Source organism: Cebus imitator, unplaced genomic scaffold (genome assembly GCF_001604975.1).
Source record: "Cebus imitator isolate Cc_AM_T3 unplaced genomic scaffold, Cebus_imitator-1.0 Scaffold83, whole genome shotgun sequence".
Taxonomy (NCBI): Eukaryota; Metazoa; Chordata; class Mammalia; order Primates; family Cebidae; genus Cebus; species Cebus imitator.
In genome coordinates, this window is record NW_016107398.1 from 1,745,615 (window position 1) to 1,771,823 (window position 26,209).

A 26,209-nucleotide genomic window follows, 5' to 3' on the forward strand; every position below is an offset into this window, starting at 1 on the left:
ATGGCTGTAAGCTACAGTCACCATACTGATCTATCTAGCACAAGTCTTTATTTCTTCTATCAAACTAAATAGTCGTACCCATTAATCAGCTTCTCTACATTCCTCCTTCCCTACTACCCTTACTGGACTCTGACAACCACCAATCCGCCCTGTATCATCTTGAGATCTGCTTTTTTAGCTCCCACATATGAGTGAGAAGATGATATTTGTCTTTCTGTGCTTTGTTTATTTTGCTTAACATAATGACCACAAGTTCCAACCATGTTCTTGCAAATAACTGAATTTCACTCTTTTTTAATGGCTGAATAATATATTTTTGTATATTTTCATATAAAATATTTGTGGCTTCATCTTTTAATCTGAAAAATGGAATATGTAACTCTCCAGAAACTTGATCACCAAGCTAACAGTATCTCACATAAATCATTGTACTACATCTGAAATTAAAATATAGTATTTTTAATTGGAATTTTTGCTTAGAAATTAGAAATCAAACATTTGACTTACTTGTGAAGTACATTTTGATTCTCTTACTTGTCTTATTGCCCCTTTATCTCCATACTCAGCATCTGTTGTCATATGAGAACAAACTATTTTTCTCTTTTTGTAATTTTATTATAAAATAAAATGTTAGTCTAACCATTTGAAATTGCCAATATTTAGCTGTTTTAACCTACAAAAATGGCAGTTTCATATACTTCAACGTAATACATACAGATAAGAGAATAAAACATAATATGAACAGTTTAACAAACAAAATTATAAAGAGCACCCATGTAACCCACCCAAATAAAGAAATACAACATCATGAACACTTTAAAAGGTTTCATATTCTCCATGTCTTACTCCTCAGAGGTAATCACTATCCTGACTTTTGTGACAATCATTTCCTTAGTTTGATTTATATTGTTTTATCATCTAAATAATATAGCCTGTTTTTCCTGTTTTAAATGTTATATAATAAAAGAACGTATGTATGCTCTTATGTTTTGCTTTTTTGTTTTTCATATACGTGTGAGATGCATCCATATTATGGCACAAAGACACAGTTCTTTTATTTTTACTGATGTAAAGTATTCCATTGCACAAACACAATATATCTATCCTTTCTACTGCAAATGAATACTTGAAGTGTTTCTGCTTTCACGCTATTATAACCAATGATATTATAAACATTATTTTATATATATCCTTGTATGTATGTACTTGTATTTCTTTAGGTATATACCTAGGATTGGAAATTGGGTAATAAGTTATGTATATCTCTCATTTAACTAGATGCCAATTTTTTCCCAAATGGTTGTAACAATTTTTTGTGGTAATGTGTCATTCTGAATTCTCAATCTCATGAGGCAAAATGATTAGCTCCAATTATAATTTAGGTATGGTCTCAATATGTAGTCATTTATTAATGGAGTCCCCAATAGTTTATGAGAGTTCCTATTGCCCTGCATTCTCCTACTTACTATTGTCAGACTTTTTGAATTTTGCTAATCTGATGGATGTGTAATCATACCTCACTGTAGTTTTATTTTGAGTTCCCTGATTTTCACATGCTTATCTGCCACAAAAGATTCTCTTTTCTAAAGTGTATACTTTCGTACTTTGGATATATTTCTAATTGGATTTTCTCCTTTTTTTTTCTTCCTTTGTAGAAGTTCTTCACACATTTTGGAAACTACTCTTTTGAAAGTTTAATTGTACTTCAAATATATTATTTGGCTATGTACTCTTTTTATTGTATCTTTTGATAAACAGAAATTCTTAATTTTAATATTGCCAAATTTCTTCATCTTTCTTTCATGATTGGACTTTTTAATGCTTGAGAAGTCCTTTCCTATCTTGAAGTCATGAAGATGTTTTGTTATTTGATCTTCTGAGAGCTTTACAGTTTTTGTCTCTTACGTTTAAGTCATAAGCATTATTTTTTACCACATATTAATTTCTTCAAAAGATGGGTTTGAAAATTACCAAAAAAAATCCTTTTAAATTCCAAAATAATTGTATTCATTCTTGGGTATGAAACCTCACTATATATGCTCAACAGCAGGTAGGACTTTGTGAGATATATGCATTTCCCCATCTTCCTAGAGATTAGCTCTTCCTCCTTGTCTAACACTCTGTCAGCTTGGCATATATAAACAGGTAAAACAGATCACCTGCACAGATAATATATAATTTTTTTCTCCCAGAAGGAGGCATGGAGAATATTCATCTGTGTGGAATAAACATATTGTGTTAGGTGAATCCTATACTGAATGAGAGAGAAAGACTCATGATATGTTAAGTGACCATTCTAAATATACATCTATTTCATGCTGTCAGAATAAGGCATTTTTAAAACTTCAAAACAAAAGTCAGTTATCAGACAAAAAGAGATGTAGACTTTTATATACTTACATAAATAGAGCAATGGTCATACATTACTGGTCTACCAAAATATATATACATCTGTGTGGTATATATTATGTATACAAACACTCACATGTGAATATGTTTATATACATATATATACATGTATACACATGTGTGTGTATATATACATAGAGAGAGAATGAGTTCATATTTTCAAGGGTGTGTCAACGTTAGAAAAGCTAAATGACTTGGGGATGACAAACTCATATATATATGACAAACATATATATATATTCTGTGACCCTTCGGTAACTTTATTCAAAGAAAATAGTCCAAGGTATTAAAATATTATATAGTAGCATTATTTATAATAGTAAAAAATGGAAATAACAAAATAAATAAATTATGGAAAATCCACACAATGGAACATTATACAGTCATTACAAATAAAATCTATTTACTAACATATAGAAAAAAACCTCAGTAGTATGTCAAGTGGGAAAAAAGAATAACAAATTATGTATATGATTCAAACGGGAAAAAAATGCATAAAAAACGTATATATGATTATTAATGGTGCTCAGTTATGTCTGAGTGGTGATATTTTTGTTTTCTTCATATCTTTCTTTGTTTCCCAAATATTCTACAATAAAATGTGTTTGTTTTATATTTAGGGAAGATGTATTTTAAAGCCAGGCATGCATGATCAGTTAACCAGAGATGCAAATAATCCAAAGAACTTATTTGACTAATATGAAAACCTGAGGTAATTTGTTACCCCTACTTCATAGAAAAAAATATAAATGGCAAATACCTTTATCTCCTTTTTCAAACCACTGACTGGAATTTGATTGTTTCTGTGGGGTTAACAATCTAAAATGCAATAAATATAATTTGTATCTTTTTCTGAGTTGATATTCACAAATTATTTCAGAGATTAAAGCATTTTCTTATTTTTAAAAGTTACCTGACTTGCATAAAATTTTGTGAACTTTTGATAGTTGTAACATGTGAACATTTTGAATGGTTATCCACAGCAGAGTCATTAAATATCTGAAAGAAAGAAATTAAGCCTCTAACTTGGCTACAAAAAGCAATAAAAATTTTTTGCTTGTCATAGCAACTTAGAACTCTCATTTCATTAGCATTTCATCCTTATCATCATTACCATCATTATTAACATCAACAACTACACACATGAACTGAAACCACTACATACAAAACATTAAGTTGAATACTGAGAAACAAAAAGTTTAAGAATTTAATGTTTTTGACAAATATAGTAATGACTTGTAGTAGTATTTCTATATTTAAGATAAACCTTTTAAAATTTATACCACCCACATTCATGACTCATCAGGTAAATCTTATCGTTTTCTCAACTGATAATCTGAATTTCCGTGTCCCTCCATTCTATAACCTCTCAAATTTAACACAGGAAAGCAAAACAAGAGATTAAAAGATTAAAGGCTGAAACTTTCCTTCTTATACACATATAAAAGAGATTTGTTCCATTTTAACTTTAAATTGTTCAATACCTAGCTGGGTGTGGTGACCTATAATCCCAATACTTTCAGAGACTGAGGCAGGAGGCTCACTTGAGCATCAGGAGTTCAAGACCATCCTGTACAACATAGACCCCATCCCTACAAAAAATTTAAAAATTAGCTGAGTTTGATAGCCTGATGTCCTAGCATCAGGGGTGAGGGAGGGGTTGAGGTGTGACAATCCACTGAGCCCAGGATTTCAAGGCTACAGTGAGCCATAATCGAGCCACTGCACTCCAGCCTGGAGGCGACAGAGCAAGACTATGTCTCAAAACCAAATTGTTTAATATTAATATCTAAACCTTGTTTTATTAATGTTTGTTTCAAGCATTTGCTTTCCTTGAATCACTCATTATAAAGAGTCCCTGCTTTTTGTTATTTAACTCAAAATGACAACATAGTTTTAACAGAAAAGTTTATCTCATCTTTTTTGTTATATCAGACATTGATCTTAATTCTGTCATCTTACTGCGCTCTTCAGCTGTAAGAAAAAGTGTCAACTTCCTTTAAAGAACAAGTGATGCTGCTGTTTTGATGTATGCTTTAAACCAAGCTTGTTCAACCCATAGCCAGCAGGCTGCATGTGGCCCAGAATGGCTCTGATTGTGGCCCAACACAAATTTCTAAGCTTTCTTAAAACATGAGATTTTTTTTTTGAGGTTGTTTGTTTGTTTGTTTGTTTGTTTTTAGCTCATCAGTTATCGATAGTGTTAGTGTATTTTATGTGTGGCCCAATACAATTCTTCTTTTTCCAATGTGGGCCAGGTAAGCCAAAGGATTGAACACTCCTGCAAGCAGTATACATGTCTATATGTCTCCTTGTACAAGTACCTGTATAAATATTTCAAATATTTGTTTCAAGTAGATGTCAAGCAGTAGAATTGCTAAGTATATACATTTTTATTTGTAATAAATTTATATTGTGAATCAGTCCTCCGAAGTGGTTGTACCAAATTACACTTCCACTATTCTTGACCTCACTAAATGATATCAGGCAAATATTATAAGTCTGCTAATCTGATAGGTAAAACCAGGCATTTTTTTTTTGTATTTGTGCATGTGAAAGCACATTTTTTTATTTATTCCAATTTTATTATGAATATTATCACTTTTTTCTTATACCTTAAGTTCTGGGGTACATGTGCAGAATGTAGAGGTTTGCTACATAGGTATACACGTGCCATGATGGTTTGCTGCACCCATCAACCCATCATCTACATTAGGTATTCTCCTAATGCTATTTCTCCCCTAGTCCCCCAGCCCCCAACAGGTTCCAGGTTATGATGTTTCCCTCCCTGAGTCCACGTGTTCTCATTGTTCAATTTCTGCTTATGAGTGAGAACATGTGGCGTTTGGTTTTCTGTTCTTGTGTTAGTTTGTTGAGAATGATGGTTTCTAGCTTCATCCATGTCCCTGCATAGGACATGAACTCATATTTTTATGGCTGCATGGTATTCCATGCTGCATATGGGCCACATTCTCTTTATCAGGCCTATCACTGATGGGCATTTTCATTGGTTCCAAGTCTTTGCTATTCTGAATAGTGCTGCAGTAAACATACATGTGCATGTGTCTTTATGGTAGAATGACTTATAATCCTATACGCATATACCCAGTAATGGGATTGCTGGGTCAAGTGGTATTTCTGGTTTTAGATTCTTGAGAACTGTCACACTGTCTTCCACAATGATTGAACTAATTTAAACTCCTACCAACAGTGTAAAAGCATTCCTATTTCTTCACATCCTCTCCAGCATCTGTTGTCTCCTGACTTTTTACGCCATTCTTACTGGCATGAGATGGTATCTCATTGTGGTTTTGATTTACATTTCTCTAATGACAAGTAATGATGAGCTTTTTCTCATGTTTGTGGGACACATAAATGTCTTCTTTTGAGGAGTGTTTGTTCATATCCTTTGTCCATTTTTTGTTGAGGTTGTTTGTTTTTTTCTTGTAAATTTAAGTTCTTTGTAGATTCTGGATGTTAGCTGTTTGTCAGGTGGATAGATTGCAAACATTTTTTCCCATTCTGTAGGTTGCCTAGTCACTCTGATGATAGTTTCTGTTGCTGTGCAGAAACTCTTTAGTTTAATTAGGTCCCATTTGTCTATTTTGGCTTTTGTTACCGTTGCTTTTTGTGTTTTAGTCATGAAGTCTTTGTGCATGCTTATATCCTGAATGGTATTGCCTAGGTTTAATCCAGGGATTTTGTGGTTTTAGGTCTTACATTTAAGTCTTTAATCCATCTTGAGTTAATTTTTGTGTAAGAGATAAGAAAGGGGTCCAGCTTCAATTTTCTGCATATGGCTAGCCAGTTTTCCCAAAGCCATTTAATAAATAAGGAATCTTTTGTCCATTGCTTTTTATTGTCAGGTTTGTCAAAGATCAGGTGGTTATAGATGTGGGGTGTTATTTCTGAGGCCTCTGTTCTGTTCTATTGGTCTATATGTCTGTTTTGGTACCAGTACCATGCTGTTTTGATTACTGTAGCCTTGTAGTATAGTTTGAAGTCAGGTAGTGTGATGCCTTCAGCTTTGCTCTTTTTGCTCAGAACTGTCTTGGCTATGTGGGCTCTTTTTTGATTCCATATAAAATTTAGGTTTTTCTAACTCTGTGAAGAAAGTCAATGGTAGCTTGATGGGGATAGCATTGTATGGAATGTTTTTCCATCTGTTTGTGCTCTCTCTTAGTTCCTTGAGCAGTGGTTTGTAGTTCTTTTTGAATAGATCCTTCACATCCCTTGTTAGTTGTATTCCTAGGTATTTTATTCTCTTGGTAGCAATTGTTAATGGAATTTCACTCATGATTTGGCTCTCTGTCTGTTTCTGGCATACAGGAATGCTTGTGATTTTTTCACATTCATTTTGTATCCTGAGACTTTGCTGAAGTTGCTTATCAGCTTAAGGAGATTTTGGGCTGAGACGATGGGGTTTTCTAAATATACAATCATGTCATCTGCAAACAGAAACAATTTGACTTTCTCTCTTCCTATTTGAATACTGTTTCTTTCTCTTCCTGATTGCCCTGGCCAGAACGTCCAGTAATATGTTGAATGGGAATGGTGAGAGAGGACATCCTTGTCTTGTGCTGGTTTTCAAAGGGAATACTTCCAGCTTTTGCCCATTCAGTATGATATTGGCTGTGGGTTTGTCATAAATAGTTCTTACTATTTTGAGATATGTTCCATCAATACCTAGTTTATTCAGAGTTTTTAGCCTGAAGCAGTGTTGAATTTTATTGAAGGTCTTTTCTACATCTATTGAGATAATCATGTGGTTTTTGTCACTGCTTCTGTTTATGTGATGGATTACATTTATTGATTTGCTTATGTTGAACCAGCCTTGCATCCCAGGGAAGAAGCTGACTTGATCATGGTGGATAATCTTTTGGATGTTCTGCTGGATTCAGTTTGCCAGTATTTTACTGAGGATTTTTGCATGGATGTTCGTCAGGGATATTGGCCTGAAATTTTCTTTTTTTGTTTTGTCTCTGCTAGGAAACCAAGTATTTTAATGGATTAATTTGCATTTCCCTGTACTCATAGGGTCTGGCATCTTGTTATGTTTAGTGATCCTTTGGCTTCCCTTTTCTGTACACTGTCTTCTTATCGTTTGTCCATTTTAATTATCTCTTTATAATTTGCAAGAGTTCCTGCATACTTCTTTATATAGTATACATTCTAGATGCCAATCTTTTGCTCATTCTGTCATTGTCTTTTAACTTTGTTAGTGTCTTTTGTAATATATAAGTTTTTAATTTTGATGTAGTCCATTGATCACTTTGTCCTTCTCTTTTACCACATTGTTATAATTACTATGTTTTGAAAATATTTTTAAATGTTTGGGGTGATAGAAACATTCTGGAATTAGAGTGGTAATGGTTACACAACCTTATGATATACGAAAAACCACTAAATCTACACTTTTAAGTGGTAGCTTTCATGGTATATGAATTATACCTCAGTGAAAGAAGAAAAATTATGAACATTTTGACATATGGATATACAGATCCCCCTCTTTATCTTGCTAGTTTTTTTGGGGAGGACTATCTTTGTGTTTGACTTGCATTTTTTAAATTATAGTAAGTGAAAATAGCAAGTTTTTAGAATTCATTGAGATATACTTTTTATTCTAGTAATAGGTCAATTTTGGTGAATATTGCGAATAAAAACAATTGTATTCTGTGTACATTGGGCCCAAAGTTTGCTAATTGTGTTATTCAGATTCCCTAAATCCTTACTTACTTTTCACCTATTTGATTTACCTCTGTGTCAGACTACCATTTGCCTATCCTATCCAAAATCTAATCTCTCCTTGTGTTCTACTTTAAAAAACAAAGAAACAAACAAAAAACCCTGTTTCTCAACCTTTCCTGCAGATAGAGGTACCCAAATGACCAAGTTCTGGCCAATGAAATGACATCATAAATTGTTTAAGGAGCTTTCAGGAAAAATCCTTAAAAATGGGGCTGACTCAGCTAGCCCTTCTCCCCTTTTTCTTTCTTGCCTGGAAGGCAGATATGATGGCAAATTTATATGGTCACCTTCTGACCATGCAGTGACCTAGAGGTAAAAGCATAGCATGAAAAATAGCAGGAAAAGAAAGCATAGATGAAGCTTGAGAAATAATGACATTATTGAGATGTCATTATTGTTGAGATGATGCTATCAGTCCTGAATCTGAGTCACCTACTTTAGAATTTCATGGCAAGTAAGAGAAAAATAAATGTTTATCTTGTTTAAGATGCTATTATTTCATTGGTTTGGTTTTGTATTGTTTCACATGCAGCCAAATTCAACTCCAAAACTCACAATCAGGACTTTTTTTGAGAGAGCTATTATAACCTTCTTGCTTTAACTGTGTATTCGACTGTTTCTTTGAAAGTCTGCCAAATTCTGCTTTACGTATTTTAAAACTCTGTAATTTTGGTGCATCGTGGATTTTATAATTTCTTGGTAAACTGTTATTTTTAAAAATATGAAATATATTTACCCCATTAATGCTTTTCACCCTGAACTCTCATATAACATTGTTACATCTGCCTTGTTTTTGTCTGCATTTGCCTGGTTCTTTCTTTTTTATTCAGCCCCAATGTCAAGTTGTTTCTTCTATTCTGTTTTAATAGCATATACCTGTATTTTGTTTATATATCCCATAGAAGTCCTTGTGTCTTTTAATGGGGGTTTAATTCAGTCACATTTTTGTGGTTACTAATGTGTTCAGAACTATTTCTGGCATCTTATTTTTCTGTTTACAATGCTTTCCAGCTGTTTATTTTTACCCCCATTACTATCTTTTGTTGGACTAATTAATTTTGTTTTATCTTTTTTCTTCTACTGTTTTAAAACTAACGCATTCCATTTCTCTTCTGGTGGTTATCCTTAAATGTTTAACATATATGCATAAATTTACATTTTTCCAACAATGTGTAGAGTTCATCAGTGTTCATATCTTCTCCCTACCTCCATCCTTAAATCAAAAATAGAACTCTAGTAAATGTTTATTTTTCTCGTTTATCTTTCCACCCTCATCCTATATTGACATCATCTGGAATTTCAGTACTAGATATGAAAATTTTTATAAGTTAAGTTTCACTAATTACTTTGGTCACCACTACTTGTGGAAGAACAATTATATTTTTCATTGAGGCTTTCCCTCTGGACTATTTTCAGGAAGAAGGGAAAGATAAAAAAGTGTGACACTAGCAGTTAGCTCTCTGCTCCTTGTTCTTCCTGGGCATCAAGAACCACCCAGGGGACCTGCCTATCTCTCTCACCCAGGCTTCCATATTCATTCACTGCTTCCACCTGGAGACAGTTGTCCCATTGCTGATGCCTGGTCAAATACACAGTGGATATGAGATGAACAGGGGGTTAAGATGAACAGGAGATTAAACTAACTACCACTGAGGTAATGCAATCAATTACCTTACTTATTATCACTGTATCTTGTGGAATGGTATTCTCCTATGCATGTCCTAGGCAATAATTTCCCTCTTCAATCCAATCCTATTATCTTCCTTCAGGGATTTCTCACAGTTTTATGTCTACTATGTACAGGGCTTGGTGTTTTAAAATATCTTTTTCTATTACTTTTAGGAATAAGAGAACAGGTTACAGTACATATTCAGAATGCCGTATTGAAACTCCTTTAAATTTTTTAGACCTTGAGGTTGTACTAATGGCTGATTTAATAAATTTATAACACACACACAAACACACACACATACACACTTCTGTATCTTAAGGGCAGTACATTCATTATCACATTTAACGCAAGCAGGTATTTACTTTATACTATTAAAACAGAAATACCTACCTGTGTATCATTTTCTTTTTGTCTGAAATCAATATTGGCAAGCTTTGACTGCTGCACAGTACTTTCTTCTTTTTTATCTAGATTATTAAATAGTACTACTTTAAATCAATTCTAGAAACAGAATCAAGTATCTTCCCCAATATTTAACCTAAACTTGTAATTTAGAAAATGTATACATATTTAGTTTAAATTAAAATATAAAATTATGAAATTTTTAAAAACTCAATTCCTTACTATATAATAGTTTTATGATAACTATGAAGATGAAATGACAAAAGGACCAATTGACAAAACTATACCTTATAAGGGGTTACCAAAGAAGACATATTAGTTGAGGAGACAAAGAAACAAGCCAATGTAGTTAACCTAATCCATTAGGTTGCTGCAAAAATAATCATAGTTTTGTCATTACTTTTAATGCCAAAACCATTATGTAATGGCAAATGCCATTAAATTTTAATTAAAAGCAAAGGCAAAAACTGTGATTACTTTTGCACAAGCTAATAGTTAATTTAATCTGCAGAGCCACTGAATGAAACTTGATTCAAGTATCTCAGTGACCAAGTTACAGATACTATTAGCGTAAGTCTTTTACCTGCCTAAGTCATACATATTGATAATCAACTCCTCAAATGAAAAATATGTAATTTTTCATTATCTTCTAACACTTGTGCAACCAGACTAGAACACTTTTTTTGAAATTTATTGTGTGAATAATTCCTTTCTCGAAGAGAAAAAAGTTAGGTATAGAAGACATATTTTGTTTGCTCTCAGAAAGATCCAAAACAGTTCTTTCTTGAGTTTATAGGTCTCCAGTATTGTTTCCACTTACACTAAATGATAAATATAATTGCTTCCTTCTATTTCTTCTATGTGTGTGCAAAAAAATAAAGTTTTTAAAATAACAAACAGATATTATACCTGCAACTCTTGGCTCTGAAGAATGCATCTTTATTGGTCTTACAAATTTTTGAGATTCATAAGGAAGAAGTAATTGACTGCTTTGAGTTTTATTCAATACAAGTATATGCTCATCTTTTTCAAAAATTCTAAAGAGAAAAGTGAATTACATTAAATATTAGATAAGTTAAAATTAACATTTTAAAACTAGGAGGCATATTTAGATACTATACAGTAAAAATTCCTAATTTTGCAGATAACAAAACTGAGTTCCAGAGAATTTAATAGACCTGCCCAAAATGACAGAATTACTTCATAGTGGTATCAGTGCAAAAACACACTTTAAGTCCAGTGCTCTTCTCAATATAGTACACTGTTATTTTTAAAATATAATCATTGAAAAAGACTTTCTACACATGTCAAAAACATTTTAAGTCAAACCTTTTAACCACAAATAGCATGCTTCAGATTTCACGGTACTTCAAACTTTAAAAAGACTTATTCAGAAATAAATCAACCAATGTGAATACAGAAATTGTTAAAACAGTATTATAATCATAAATGGGTCTTCTAAGTTTTTTATTAAAAGAATAGTTTTCACTGAATTTTACCTAAATCAAAGAAATAGAATAAACTGTCAAAATGTATATTGAGTAAAAAATGACTAAATATTTATATGTTTCTGTCAATATACAGAATTTTTCTTAAAAGGGTCAATAAAGTTAAATTCTATTTACCTATTTTTTCAATTAACTTCATTATAAAATTAAAGACACACTTGCATTGAATGTGGTACACAGGAGTGGAGGAATCAAGAAAATAGTACATCCAAAAAAGTGGGATCAGGGAAATTAACCTGAGAGAAGAGTGTGTTGAAAAAATCAGGTCAAGGGCCATGAAACTTGAGGAGAGGAGTTTAAGAATGAAAAAGGATAGAGGCAGGGCAAAAAAAGTAAAAGTTGATCAGAAATAGCAATAGTAATACATGAATTTTTCTGTCATACGATACACGGTAACAGGCAGAATTCATCTTTTTTTTTTTTTTTTTTTTTGCCTTTGTCACTGATCTCTATTTTATCACCATTAGAACAAAAGACAAGGAAAGGAAATATACCACACATTTAGAAGCATGCTTTGACTCATCTTCACTCTATAGAAAGAGACGAACTGGTCAAAGTGGGCAGGGTGATAAAAAAAAAATTAAATACCTTGCCGTTCCTACCATTGTTTCTGTTTTAGTCCTATTGCTGACCCATCATGGAAAACACAGGATGAATTATACAACTGACAGGTTGCAGAACAGCAGATGTGCTGCTGCTACTCTATTTCTCTTTACATACTATCCTCAGCCTTACCAAACAAGAAGCAGATTTTAGTATTAGTTCATAATATTTAAGTTAATAAATTTTTCATAAGAAATTAATAGAAAATAGCCTGCACAGCAAAATTTATAGATACTGTGTAAATATTAGTGGTTTGGGATGGGATATAGAATCAAACTTCTAGATGCAGAATATTTGTTCACTTACAATCTAGTTTTAAAGTTTACCTATACTTTTCTTTCAGCTCTTTTCTGTTTTCTGTATTTTTGTTCTTTTCTTCCAGGGTTTCTGAAAGAGCCTTAGTTTCATAACACCTTTCAGTCTGCTATAAAGACAAATGGGAAAGCAAATCAAAATAATTGCTTGCAAAGTAGTAAAAAATATATGCTTTATTTTCTGATTTTTTATATAATCATAAGATTTATATTTTTGGCAGTATTTACTATCTTCTATTTATAGTTATTAAAATGAAAACAAAATTTATAATAAATCACATCCCTTTAAATTATCCTTACAACTCCATTGACAAATGTAGATTTTAACTAACTCTCATATTTTTAAAAACAGATGGTCATAAGCAAAGTAGATATTGATTCCTTACATAGGGACATAGTTACCATATATTTTAAAGGAAATAGCATCTACTTTTTTCTGTTTACTAAAATGATATTACTGTTATTTTGTACCTCAGACTTAATGAATGGTAAGTATATAACATTTAACAGAATTTTCAAAAATTTAGAATATCAGGCATTACATTCAAATTTTTCTCAAATTTGAATATATATCTATTCCCCAAACCCAGAGTTTAATATATTCAGTACCTAAAATACCTTTTGACTCCAAAGGTAACCTGAGGCAAATAAATTATCTTAAGCCTTTCTCCATATTAGGCTGTCTTAAAAATAGCTCTTCTAAAACTGTCAACTAACATACCATTATACGTGTACATTAATACACATATTAGAAATATATAACAAAATATATACCTGGTTTAAATAATTAATTTCTATTTCCATTTCATCTACTTCTTTCTTCAATTCAGATGAACTTCTGGCAAAATTGCTGGCATGTTTAAGAATATCTTGTGTTTTACCTCTCAGATTAACACTTTTTATGTTAAGGAATTATGTCATACAAGTAAATTTTACATTTATAATATATGCACTATATCAGAAATGATTAATATTATGACATCATTTATATGTATGTTCCATATATGCCAGTAAGCAATGTTAAAAACAGTATCTGAAAACAGGATAATACAAACATTTGGCAAATTAACAAAGACGTTTATTATCTATATTATATATTAAACTTAAAAATAACATTTCATCCAAAATATTTGTTAGGATTCTTTCAGTTAAGTATTTTCACAGGGTAGTTTTTTTGTTGTTGTTTTTTAAATCAAAGTTCATTATGTCACTTGGAATAACTAATAAAACATAATTCAGGCCCAAATTTAACTTATATGCTTCCATTATTTATTTGTTCAAAGCCAATATTAAAAATCTACCCATTTCAAGCCAGAAACAGTATGCTAGAGAAAAACAAAATCCACCAAATTTCCCTTTTCTTCCTCTGTAAGGCTCATCAGTGTACCCTGCAGAACTCAAAAAAGAGAGGTAGATCTTCCATTTGGACTTTCTGATTGAACTGGATTTATGTCCAATTTCAAGTAAAAAATCCTCAGCTAATAATAGATATTTACATGGTTATTAGCTAATACAATGTCCTAAATTACACTCCATTTAGGAGAATTTGAAAATGATAGAATAGTAACAGTGAACAAGAATTCCAGAGAAAATTAATCAGGTCTTTCCTATTCTGCCTTAAAATATGTATGTTTATATGCTAGACCATAAAATTGCATGTGAATTATAATTTATAAGTCTATTGTTACCAAGTTTTCATTATAATGTTAGCTACGGATAATTAAATCCTAATCTTCAAATCTTCCTACCTCCATTTACCTCTTCCTGTTTGTCATGCAACCTTATATTTCATTGAATTCCATATCCAGCTCCCTAAACCTTTGCTATACCTTCAGCATCTATGAACTTTTGCCCTTTCCCATCGAGAAGTTAAAGTGCGAACGGGCAGCAAATGAACAACTAAAAACAGAGAGACTAAAACCAAAATGCAAAGAAAGCAAGCAGCAGAAGAGTTAAAAGGATGGTTTAGAACGAAGCAGACAGGAAGCAAGGTAGAATGCTGGGATAAAGAAGACTTAGTACAAACAGTGGAGTTATAATCTGATAGGAAGGCATATGAAGGATTGTGGAGGTTGAAAGAGGATTAAAGTTTCAAGTTCATCATTGGGGAAGATCTCTCTGACAAACAGGTGAGACTTAGACCAATTAAGAATGACTTAGGCATCTATTACAGTGGTAGTGTATTAGAATTATTTGTTTACATGGCTGTCTTCCCTACTAAACTCTGAGCTCCTTGCAAGAGAGCACTGTATTATCTTCATTACTGCCTAGCACAAGGTAGGTTCCCAATGAATTTTGATAGATGAATGAATAAATGTAACTCACCTTCTTTCCACCTACTATTCTAATAAGTAATAATTAAGCAATTTTAACTGGAACTTTCTTTTCTATGACATTTTCATTGGTTTGGTTTGGTTTGGTTCCTAAGATATGTCACTTAAAGCCAAATACATATGCCATTTTATTCTCACCAAAGTTGCTTGCTTCTGACCACATAGATATACATGAAAACGAATCCAAGATGACCTTTAAAATAATTTCTAAAATCTTTTAATTAAATACAAAACAAATCCATGTGATTCTCACAGGAAACACAATAACAATTAAAATATAAAATAATACTTATCTCATAAAAATTATAAGTAGAAATACTAGTGTGGATACATGTTTAACGTCCATTTAAGAAGTGACGGAAAGGGAGCAGGCACTAAAAAACAAAGTCATGGCATAAGCTGATTTATTATATTCTTTTCATTACAAAGATACAGATACCATAATTAAAACAATATAACAAAAATATTAATACCTAGAAATTTCATAAAAATTGTTTCATTCATATTTAATTGTTCAGTACATTCCAATACTCTGCTTTGAATTTCTTCGTGTTCTCTTTTCTTTTCATAATATTCATGTGAAAAGGGTGTTTCCAAGTATTTTAGTTGGTACTGCTTCAAAACTTCTTTATACTGACATATATAATCATGATACATTTCTCTGTTAAAATTAAAAGAAATGTCTATATAACAAGAATAGATCTAAAAAGTGTAAATATCATTTGTTAAAATCTACTAAATTAAGCATAAAAGGCAAACCAAATGTTTTCTTATTGTTGCTTCCCTCAATATTGTCTGCCCTTCAGACTTTCCTTAACTCCATCACACTTCTCAATTTTACTCTTTTTCTTCATTACCTGAGTTATTCACTTCTTAATTCTATTCCATTTAACTCCTACTCCCACCATATTAACGACACTATTCTTTCCAAGGTCACGAATGATCAAATTTTTCCAGCTAAATGATGTTTTTTTTAGTACTCATCCTAATTGACATTGCAGGACCTGGTTCTTCTCATCACTTACTCCTTGTTGAACCTCTATCCTCCCTGGCTTCTGAGTCTCTACTCTCCCCACATCAGCTACTTTTAAAACCATATCTTTTTAATATTCAATTTTTATTAGCTAAAATTATCACATGAAGACACGCTCTGTGTTAGAACTCTGTGTTCACAATCATGTATACCCCACAGAATTTTATGAAGAAAATTTTATGACAGTTTAGAGGAACTTCTCTAGTCCAGCTCCAGTAGTAGCGGGTGGTCATCTATTTAGGCACAAATCTTGAGTGAAACAGTTAATTCTTGCAAAAAGACATTAACCTTTTTATCTTATTTGACCTGTGCTTGATTCTACAATAATCAAAATTACTATGGCCTATGGGGCAAATCTAATCTGCCACCTATTTTTGTACAGCCCATGAACTAATAATGATTTCCATGACACATTAAAATTATTGAAATTTAAACTTCAATATCCATAAAGTTTTATTAGATCATAGCTCATTTATTTACATGTGATCTGAAATTCTCTTGTGCCATAAGAGCAGAGTTGAGTAGTCATGACAGATTGTATGTTCCACAAAGGTTAAAATATTAATACTTCCTATCTGGTTCTTTAACAGAAAAGTTTGCCAACTCTAATCGACAACATTGAAAATGTTAAATTCAGTTCTTTATAGAAAATATATTATTAAATCTTTTTGCCCAATTCTTAAACTTGGTTTCAAAAAATTCATAGATTTTTTTTTAATATATGGTCTTTACATTCCTCAAGATGTTTTCATTTCTTGGATCAAGGTATAATCTATAGGGGAGTTTCTTAAAAGATACTGTAATGATTATCTCAGTAGACTAGGAAAGAACAAGCCTTCAAAAACTTCACATATGAGAAGAAAAGTAAGGATAACAGCCCTGTGCTGGTCAGTGGGTCTGAATCTCAAGAAAAGTTTTAATTTCTTAATATTACTAAACTGTCCCCTTTAGCAAGAAAAAGCAGTTGAGCCCCAAGCAAGCTCCTATTCCTCGAAATGTATATTTGCTAATTAAGAACGATTTACTATTTTTAATAGCTTGAGAAAACAGTCCAGGGAGGAAATATCTATAAGAAAATTAAGACTGGATCGCCAGTTCCAGGTGAGATGAACACACTATATTCACCCCATTCATGCTGTACATTGATGCTCACTCTTCTAATATATACCACATAGAAACTGTGGCAGAGCCTAGCATATATTATTATCTCATCTGTGCCAGCAATACTGTTCTTCATGAATGACTAGAACAGTGGGGGAAATTAGGAGAAACAAGCAACTGGTGCCCTACTTCCGCCATTATCCACAAAGCCAGCAAATGAGTTACTTTCTATTTATAAATGTCTGGTATTGAATCAATAATTCAATTAAGCTATGCGGATGGTTTAAGAAAGAAACATAACAGTTTTCACTTGAATACCTTCAGTTAACTCACAGAAGTCCTCTATAATAAACATTATCACAGAAGTACATATTTGAACTAGTTTGCTTTAGTGTCTCACAGAATCATTAAGAATTAATGTTTTATACTCATGACTTACATTAATAGATGTTATAAGAAGCAGTTCTATATATTGTGTTTGGGGCTGAGAGAGGTCACTGAAGATACTACAACATTGTACAATTTCCCCTTTGTAGGACTCAGGGGAGAAATTTCAAGCCTCAGAAAAAGTCCCTACTTATCCTAAGCAATTGACCTGTTTTTTTTTTAATGAATATTATGAATCTCAAACTGACTACATTTCCACAATGCCTTGACTACTAGAAATTTGAAAGCTTCATTTGTGCCTATATCTAACAAATGTGCAGGACACATAGTATGAATTTCTAACTTCATCAAAGGATTCAACTTCCTATATTATCCTTACTTCCCTGTAGACTTGATTTTTTAAAAAATATATATATTTTTTTTTTAATTGCACTTTAGGTTCTGGGGTACATGTGCAGAACATGCAGGATTATTGCATAGGTACAAACATGGCAATATGGTTTGCTTCCTCCATCCCCCCAACACCTATATCTGGCATTTCTCCCCATGTTATCCCTCCCCAACCTCCCTACCATGGACTGTCCCTCCCCTATTCCCCCCCAACAGACCCCAGTGTGTGATGCTCCCCTCCTTCTGTCCATGTGTTCTCATAGTTCAATAACCACCTATGAGTGAGAACATGCGGTGTTTGATTTTCTGCTCTTGTGTCAGTTTGCTGAGAATGATGGTTTCCAGATTCATCAATGTCCCTACAAAGGACACAAACTCATTGTTTTTTGTGACTGTATGGTATTCCGTAGTGTATATGTGCCACATTTTCCTTGTCCAGTCTATCATTGATGGGCATTTGGATTGGTTCCAGGGTTGCTATTGTAAACGGTGCTGCAATGAACATGCCTGTGCATGTGTCTTTATAATAGAACGATTTATAATCCTTTCGATATATACCCAGTAATGGGATTGCTGGGTCAAATGGAATTTCTATTTTTAGGTCCTTGAGGAATCGCCACACTGTCTTCCACAATGGTTGAACTAATTTACACTCCCACCAACAGTGTAAAAGTGTTCCTATTTCTCCACATTCTCTCCAGCATCTGTTATCTCCAGCTTTTTTAATGATCACCATTCTAACTGGCATGAGATGGTATCTCAATGTGGTTTTGATTTGCATTTCTCTAATGACCAGTGATGATGAACATTTTTTCATATGTTTCTTGGCCTCATATATGTCTTCTTTTGAAAAGTCTCTGTTCATGTCCTTTGCCCACTTTTGAATGGGTTTTTTTTCTTGTAAATCTGTTTTAGTTCTTTTTAGATTCTGGATATTAGCCCTTTGTCAATGGGTAGATTGCAAAAATTGTTTCCCATTCTGTTGGTTGCTGGTTCACTCTAATGATTGTTTCTTTTGCTGTACAGAAGCTCTGAAGTTTAATAAGATCTCATTTGTCTGTTTTGGCTTTTGTTGCCAATGCTTTTGGTGTTTTAGTCATGAATTCTTTGCCTATGCCTGTGTCCTGAATGGGGGTTTTGCCTAGGTTTTCTTCTAGAATTTTTATGGTCTTAGGTTTTATGTTTAAGTCTTTAATCCATCTGGAGTTAATTTTAGTGTAAGGTGTCAGGAAAGGGTCCGGTTTCTGCTTTCTGCACACTGCTAGCCAGATTTCCGAACACCATTTATTAAACAGGGAATCTTTTCCCCATTGCTTGTTTTTCACAGGTTTGTCAAAGATCAGATGATTGTAGATGTGTGGTGTTGCCTCCGAGGCCTCTATTCTCTTCCATTGGTCTATAGCTCTGTTTTGGTAACCAGTACAATGCTGTTTTGATTACTGTAGCCTTCTGGTATAGTTTGAAGTCAGGTAGCATGATGCCTCCAGCTTTGTTCTTTTTGCTTAGGATTGTTTTGGTTATGTGGGCTCTATTTGGTTCCATATGAAGTTTAAGGTGTTTTATTCCAGTTCTGTGAAGAGTTCATAGGTAGCTTGATGGGGATAGCATTGAATCTATAAATTACTTTGGGCAGTATAGCCATTTTCATGATATTGATTCTTCCTAACCATGAGCATGGAAAGTTTCTCCATCTGTTTATGTCCTCTCTTATTTCCTTGAGCAGTGGTTTGTAGTTTTTCTTGAAGAGGTCCTTTACATCCTGTGTTAGTTGTATTCCTAGGTATTTTATTCTCTTTGTAGCAATTGTGAACGGGAGTTTGCTCATGAGTTGGCTCTCTGTTAGTCTATTATTGGTGTACAGGAATGTTTGTGATTTCTGCACATTGATTTTGTATCCTGGGACTTTGCTGAAGTTGCTTATCAGTTTCAGGAGATTTTGAGACAATGGGCTCTTATAAATATACAGTCATGTCATCTGCAAATAGAGATAATTTGACTTCTTCTTTTCCTCATTGAGTATCCTATTTTTCTTTTTCTTGCCTGATTGCTCTCGCTAGAACTTCCAATACTATATTGAATAGCAGTGGTAAGAGAGGGCATCCTTGTCTAGTGCCAGATTTCAGAGGGAATGCTTCCAGTTTTTGCCCATTCAGTATGATTGGCTGTGGGTTTGTCGTACATAGCTTTTATGTTTTGAGATACGTTCTGTCAATACCTAGTTTCTTGAGTGTTTTTACAATAAAGGGCTGTTGAATTTTGTCAAAGATCTTCTCTTCATCTATTGAGATAATCATGTGGTTTTTGTCTTTGGTTCTATTATGTGGTGGATTACGTTTATAGACTTGCATATGTTGAACCAGCCTTGTGTCCCCGGGGTTGAAGCCTACTTGATCATGATGGATAAGCTTTTGGATGTGCTGTTGCAATTGGTTTGCCAGTATTTTATTGGAGATTTTTGCAACCATGTTCATCATGGATATTGGCCTGAAGTTTTCCCTTTTTTTGAGTCTCTGTCGAGTTTTGGATTCAGATGATGTTGGTCTCATAACATGATTTGGGAAGGATTCCCTCTTTTTGGATTGTTTGGAATAGTTTCAGAAGGAGTAGTACCAGCTCCTCTTTTTACATCTGGTAGAATTCAGCTGTGAACCCATCTGGACCTGGGCTTTTTTTGGTTGGTAGGGTATTGCTGCCTCAACTTCAGCCCTTGCTATTGGTCAATTCAGGTTTTCAACTTCTTCCTGATTTAGGCTTGTGAGGGTGCAAGTGTCCAGGAATTTATCCATTTCTTACAGGTTTGCTGGTTTATGTGCATATAGTTGTTTGTAGTAATCTCTGATGCTAGTTTGTATTTCTGTGGAATCAGTGGTGATATCCCCTTTATTGTTTTTTATTGCATCTATTTGATTCTTCTCTCTTTTCTTTTTTATTAATCTGGCTAGCATTCTGTGCATTTTGTTGATCTTTTCAAAAAACCAGCTTCTGGATTTATTGATTTTTTGAAGGTTTTTTTGTGTCCCTATTTCCTTCAGTTCTGCTCTGATCTTAGTTATTTCTTGTCTTCTGCTAGCTTTTGAGTTTTTTTGATCTTGCTCCTCTAGCTCTTTCAATTTTGATGATAGTGTGTCAATTTTAGATCTTTCCTTGCTTCTCATGTGGGCATTTATTGCTGTAAATTTTCCTCTAGACACTGCTTTAAATGTGTCCCAGAGATTCTGGTACATTGTGTCTTCATTCTCGTTGGTTTCAAAGAACATCTTTATTTCTGCCTTCATTTCATTTTTATCCAGTCAACATTCAAGAGCCAGTTGTTCAGTTTCCATGAAGTTGTGCAGTTCTGAGTTAGTTTCTTAATCCTGAATTCTAATTTGATTGCACTGTGGTCTGAGAGACTGTTTGTTATGATTTCCATTCTTTTGCATTCGCTGAGGAGTGATTTACTTCCAAGTATGTGGTCAATTTTAGAGGAGGTGGGATGTGGTGCTGAGAATGTATACTCTGTGGATTTGGGGTAGAGAGTTCTGTATATGTCTATTAGGTTTGCTTGGTCCAGATCTGAGTTCACGTCCTGGATATGCTTGTTAATTTTCTGTCTCTGTGATCTGTCTAATATTGACAGTGGAGTGTTAAAGTCTCCCACTATTATTGTCCGGGAGTCTAAGTCCCTTTGTAGGTCATTAAGAACTTGCTTTATGTATCTGGGTGCTCCTGTATTGGTACATGTCTATTTAGGCTCATTAGCTCTTCTTGTTGCATTGATCCTTTTACCATTATGTAATGCCTTTCTTTGTCTCTTTTGATCTTTGTTGGTTTAAAGTCTATTTTATCAGAGATTAGGATTGCAATTCCTGCTTTTTTGTGCTCTCCATTTGGTTGATAAATCTTCCTCCATCCCTTTATTTTGAGCCTATGTGTGTCTTTGCACGTGAGATGGGTTTCCTGGATACAGCACACCAATGGGTTTTGACTTTTTATCCAATTTGTCAGTTTGTGTCTTTTGATTGGGGCATTTGGCCCATTTACTTTTAAGGTTAATATTGTTATGTGTGAATTTGATGCTGCCATTTTGATGCTAGCTGGTTGTTTTGCCCATGAGTTGATGCCATTTATTCATTGTGTTGATGGTCTTTACCATTTGGTCTGTTTTTGGAGTGGCTGGTACTGGTTGTTCCTTTCTGTGTTTAGTGCTTGTTTCAGGAGCTCTTGTAAGGCAGGCCTGGTGGTGACAAAATCTCTCAGCAATCGCTTGTCTATAAAGGATTTTATTTCTCCTTCATTTATGAAGCTTAGTTTGGCTGGACATGAAATTCTAGTTTGAAAGTTCTTTTCTTTAAGGATGTTGAATATTGACCCCCACTCTCTTCTGGCTTGTAGGGTTTCTGCAGAGAGACCAGCTGTGAGTCTGATGGGCTTCCCTTTGTGGGTAACCTGACCTTTCTCTCTGGTTGCCCTTAGCATTTTTTCCTTCATTTCAATCCTGGTGAATCTGATGATTATGTGCCTTGGGGTTGCTCTTCTTGAGGAATATCTTTGTGGTGTTCTCTGTATTTCCTGGACTTGAATGGTGGCCTGGCTTGCTAGGTTGGAGAAGTTCTCCTGGATAACATCCTGAGGAGTGTTTTCCAGCTTGGATTCACTCTCTCCATCACATTCAGGTACACCTATCAAACGTAGTTTAGGTCTTTTCACATAGTCCCATATTTCTTGGAGGTTTTGTTCATTTCTTTTCACTTTTTTCCTCTAATATTGCCTTCTCATTTTATTTCATTGAGTTGATCTTCAACCTCTGATATCCTTTCTTCTGCTTGGTCAATTCAGCTATCGAAATTTGCATATGCTTTACAAAGTTCTCATGTTGTATTTTTTGGCTCCATCAAGTCATTTATATTCTTCTCTAAGCTGTTTAGTCTCATTAGCATTTCGTCAAACCTTTTTTCAAGGTTGTTGGTTTCTTTGCATTGGGTTAGAACGTGTTCTTTTAGCTCAGAGAAGTTTGTTATTCCCCACCTTCTGAAGCCTGTTTCTGTCAATTCATCAGACTCATTCTCCATCCAGCTTTGTCCCCTTGCTGGTGAGGAGTTGTGATTCCTTGGAGGAAGAGAGGCATTCTGATTTTGGGTGTTTTCATCCTTTTTGTGCTGGTTTCTTCCCATCTTTGTGGATTTATCTACCTGTGGTATTTGCAGTTGGTGACTTTCAGACGGGGTCTCTGAGTGGACATCCTTTTTATTGATGTTGAAGTTATTTCTGTTTTTCAGTTTTCCTTTTAATAGTCAAGCCCTTCTGCTGTGGGACTGCTGCAGGTCTGCTCCAGACCCTGCTTACCTGGGGATCACCTGTGGCAGCTGCAGAACGTAAGGGTTGCTGCCAGTTTCTTCTTCTGTTATCTTCATCCCAGGAGGATACCTGCCAGATGTCAGCCTGAGCTCTCCTTTATGAGGTATCTCTTTGGATATACGGGTGTTGGGGAGCTGCTTAAGGAGACAATCTGTCCCTTATAGGAGCTCAAGTGCTGAGCTGTAAGCTCTGTTCTTCCTTTCAGAGCTGCTGGGCAGGTATGTTTAAGTCTGTTGCAGTGGAACTCATAACCATCTTTTATCCCAGGTGCTCTGTCCTAGGAAGGTGGGGCTATATTTATAAGTTCCTGACATACTGCTGCCTTTTTTCAGAGCTATCCTGCCCAGCAAGGAGGTAGCCTAGTCACAGTTTGCCAGCAGAGACATTGCTGAGCTGCCATGTGCTCTGCCCAGCTGCTCTGTGAACTTCCTTGTGGTTTTATTTACAGAGGTATAGTTAAAACTGCCTCAGTAATGGCAGTCTGCCTCAGTAATGGTGGACTGCCTTAGTAATGGTGGACTGCCTCTGTAATGGCAGATGCCCTTTCCCCCACAGAGGTGGACCATCCCGAGTCCAGTTGTGGTTGTTGTGAAACTCTTAGTCCAGAGCGTTTCAGATTGCTGGTCTTTGTGAGGGTGGGACCCACCAAGCCAGATCACCTGGCTCCCTATTTTAGCCCCCTTTTTTTCAGTTGAATGGGTGGCTCTGTCTGCCAGGCATTCCAGGCACCAGTTGAAATGGCCACCCAGATTTGTGTGAGTTTTTATGCAGAGACCGGCAGGGCTGGATGAAACAGCTGTGCTGGAAACTTGTTGTGATTTTCAGCCTGGGAATTTCCTGGTCTGTGGGCTGCAATAACTCATTTGGAAATGCCGTGATCACTCACCCTCTGTGTTGTTCTCGCTGGGAACTGCACTCCAGAGATGTTCCTATTTGGCCATCTTCAGCCTTGATTTTTAATCTAGTTTCTTTAAACACTAATCTTTCAAGATGATTATTTAGTCAAATCATCTAAAATCCTTTTTTTTTTTTTTAAGAGAAATTGGGTTTCTCCATGTTGATCAGGCTGGTCTCGAATTCCTGACCTCAGGTGATCTGCCCACCTCGGCCTCCCAAAGTGCTGGGATTACAGGTGTGAGCCACCATGCCTGGCCGTCTAAAATCCTTTTTTAAATGACGCAGGATGTATAAATGACAACACAAGTCTCCTTCACTGATCCCACCCTCTGCCTAACCTCTGGATGATGGTGTACTCTAGCTTTCTCCTCTTTTTGCTCCATACATTTCCATGAGCAATTTCATGTATTTCCATGATTTCAAAATCCATATCTATAACTTTAGTCCCTACCTTTTCTTAAGATTTGTCCTTGAACATACAGGGTATTACACTCTAGATTTTGCACTTACACTTTTAGTTACAATGTAAAAATAGATACTGCTCTCATGCAATAATATTTAAAAGCATTTCAATGTTTTATATTAGGTGAAATTTTAATGCTATATAATGTGTTCAAAGTCTCTTGCCTTGTTTCATTACATTCACTAATTATATTTAATCCCCAAGACAATATGATTATACATATAATAAAATAAATTCATGCAATTATTGGTGTTTATTAGAATATAGCCACTCCATTAAATCAGCAGTCTAAGAAACAGAAGTTTGATATAAAATACCCTTCAAAAATCAATATCCCAAATTTATTACAAGCTAATTCTATAGGTAACTATCCCCTGGATATTTGCCTATACAGTCCATTCATAAAGACCACTAATTGAAGGACTCTGCTATAATAATTGCTACTGAGAAACAGTTTATATCGAAGGCCATATCTAAATATATCTAGGGTTAGAGAGAGCTTTACAACAACCAGGTAAACCTTCCACTGCACCAAAGGAGTCCAAAATGCTACATTTACTTAAAAACAAAACTCCGTCAGAGTAAAAAATGTCTACATTTTTCAATTAACATTCTTACAAACCATGTCCTAGTAATACAAATTTATAGAATTGATAAACTAAATATATATACTATACTTGTCTTTTTCAATATTTTCTTGATAAACTGTTAATTGGTCCTGCATATAATCTTCATGTTTATGAAAAACATCACACGTTGGCTTCCAGCTATAGAAAAAAAAATATATTAGTAATTAGCAACTCAGAATGATAGACAAATTGATGGAGATAATAAAAAATTAACATAATCATTTAAAGAGAATTAAATCTTTCTCTTCCTGGAGAAAACACGCTTACATCAAGAAAAGTATTTCCATCTCACATCACTGCCACTACCTCCTTTCATGGACTCTTATACTCAAATATCAATATTCATTAATTTTTATATCAAACTTGTTTTTGAACCATTACTAGGGAAAAAGCAAATGTGACATTGCTGGATTGTGTATTGCTATTGCATTTCTTTTACACACTTTGCAACACTCCAACATCAGCCTTTCCTTCTCATCACATTTCTAAGATCTTGGCCAAATATATCATTTTGGAGTAAGCATTCAAAGAACTAGAATAAGGGCTAAAGAGAGGTATTTTTCTCCCTTGACATTTAGAAAACAGATGTTACATCATCCTGAGTTACAAAAAAAAAAAAAAAAAAAAAAAAAAAAAAAAAAAAAAAAAAAAAGAAACCAGAGCAAATGAATTACAAAATCAGACAATACAAATATAACAAATATTTATCTTATACATGTTATTATGTAACTTGAAAGAATATTACCAATACAAAAAATCTAAAATGAATATATACCATAATAGTTTCCAGTCTAAGTATTGTTCAAATATTTCCCTTTTTTTCTAACATTATTTTCAGATTCAAAAAGTATACATGCCCAATTTGGAAGCTCAAAAAAGTATATGTCAGAAAATATCATTAACTATTCTCTTGATATTGAAAGATAACTAATATTATTGTTTTAATAAATTGTTTCCAGATGTTACTATAATTACACATTTTA

General features: G+C 34.0%; 1 protein-coding gene across 1 annotated transcript in view; it reads right to left on the reverse strand.

The window, feature by feature from the left end:
* CUNH14orf39 (chromosome unknown C14orf39 homolog) overlaps nucleotides 1-26,209 on the reverse strand; it is a 60,775-nt gene that overhangs the window by 27,759 nt on the left and 6,807 nt on the right. Inside the window, exons 5-14 of the mRNA XM_037740473.1 lie at nucleotides 25,275-25,364; nucleotides 15,463-15,650; nucleotides 15,321-15,363; nucleotides 13,431-13,551; nucleotides 12,675-12,766; nucleotides 11,141-11,268; nucleotides 10,220-10,296; nucleotides 3,323-3,408; nucleotides 3,170-3,228; nucleotides 508-569 (exon numbers count right to left, since the gene is read on the reverse strand). Of these exons, the coding sequence (XP_037596401.1) occupies nucleotides 508-569; nucleotides 3,170-3,228; nucleotides 3,323-3,408; nucleotides 10,220-10,296; nucleotides 11,141-11,268; nucleotides 12,675-12,766; nucleotides 13,431-13,551; nucleotides 15,321-15,363; nucleotides 15,463-15,650; nucleotides 25,275-25,364 (946 nt within the window). The remainder of the gene's footprint in view (nucleotides 1-507; nucleotides 570-3,169; nucleotides 3,229-3,322; nucleotides 3,409-10,219; nucleotides 10,297-11,140; nucleotides 11,269-12,674; nucleotides 12,767-13,430; nucleotides 13,552-15,320; nucleotides 15,364-15,462; nucleotides 15,651-25,274; nucleotides 25,365-26,209) is intronic.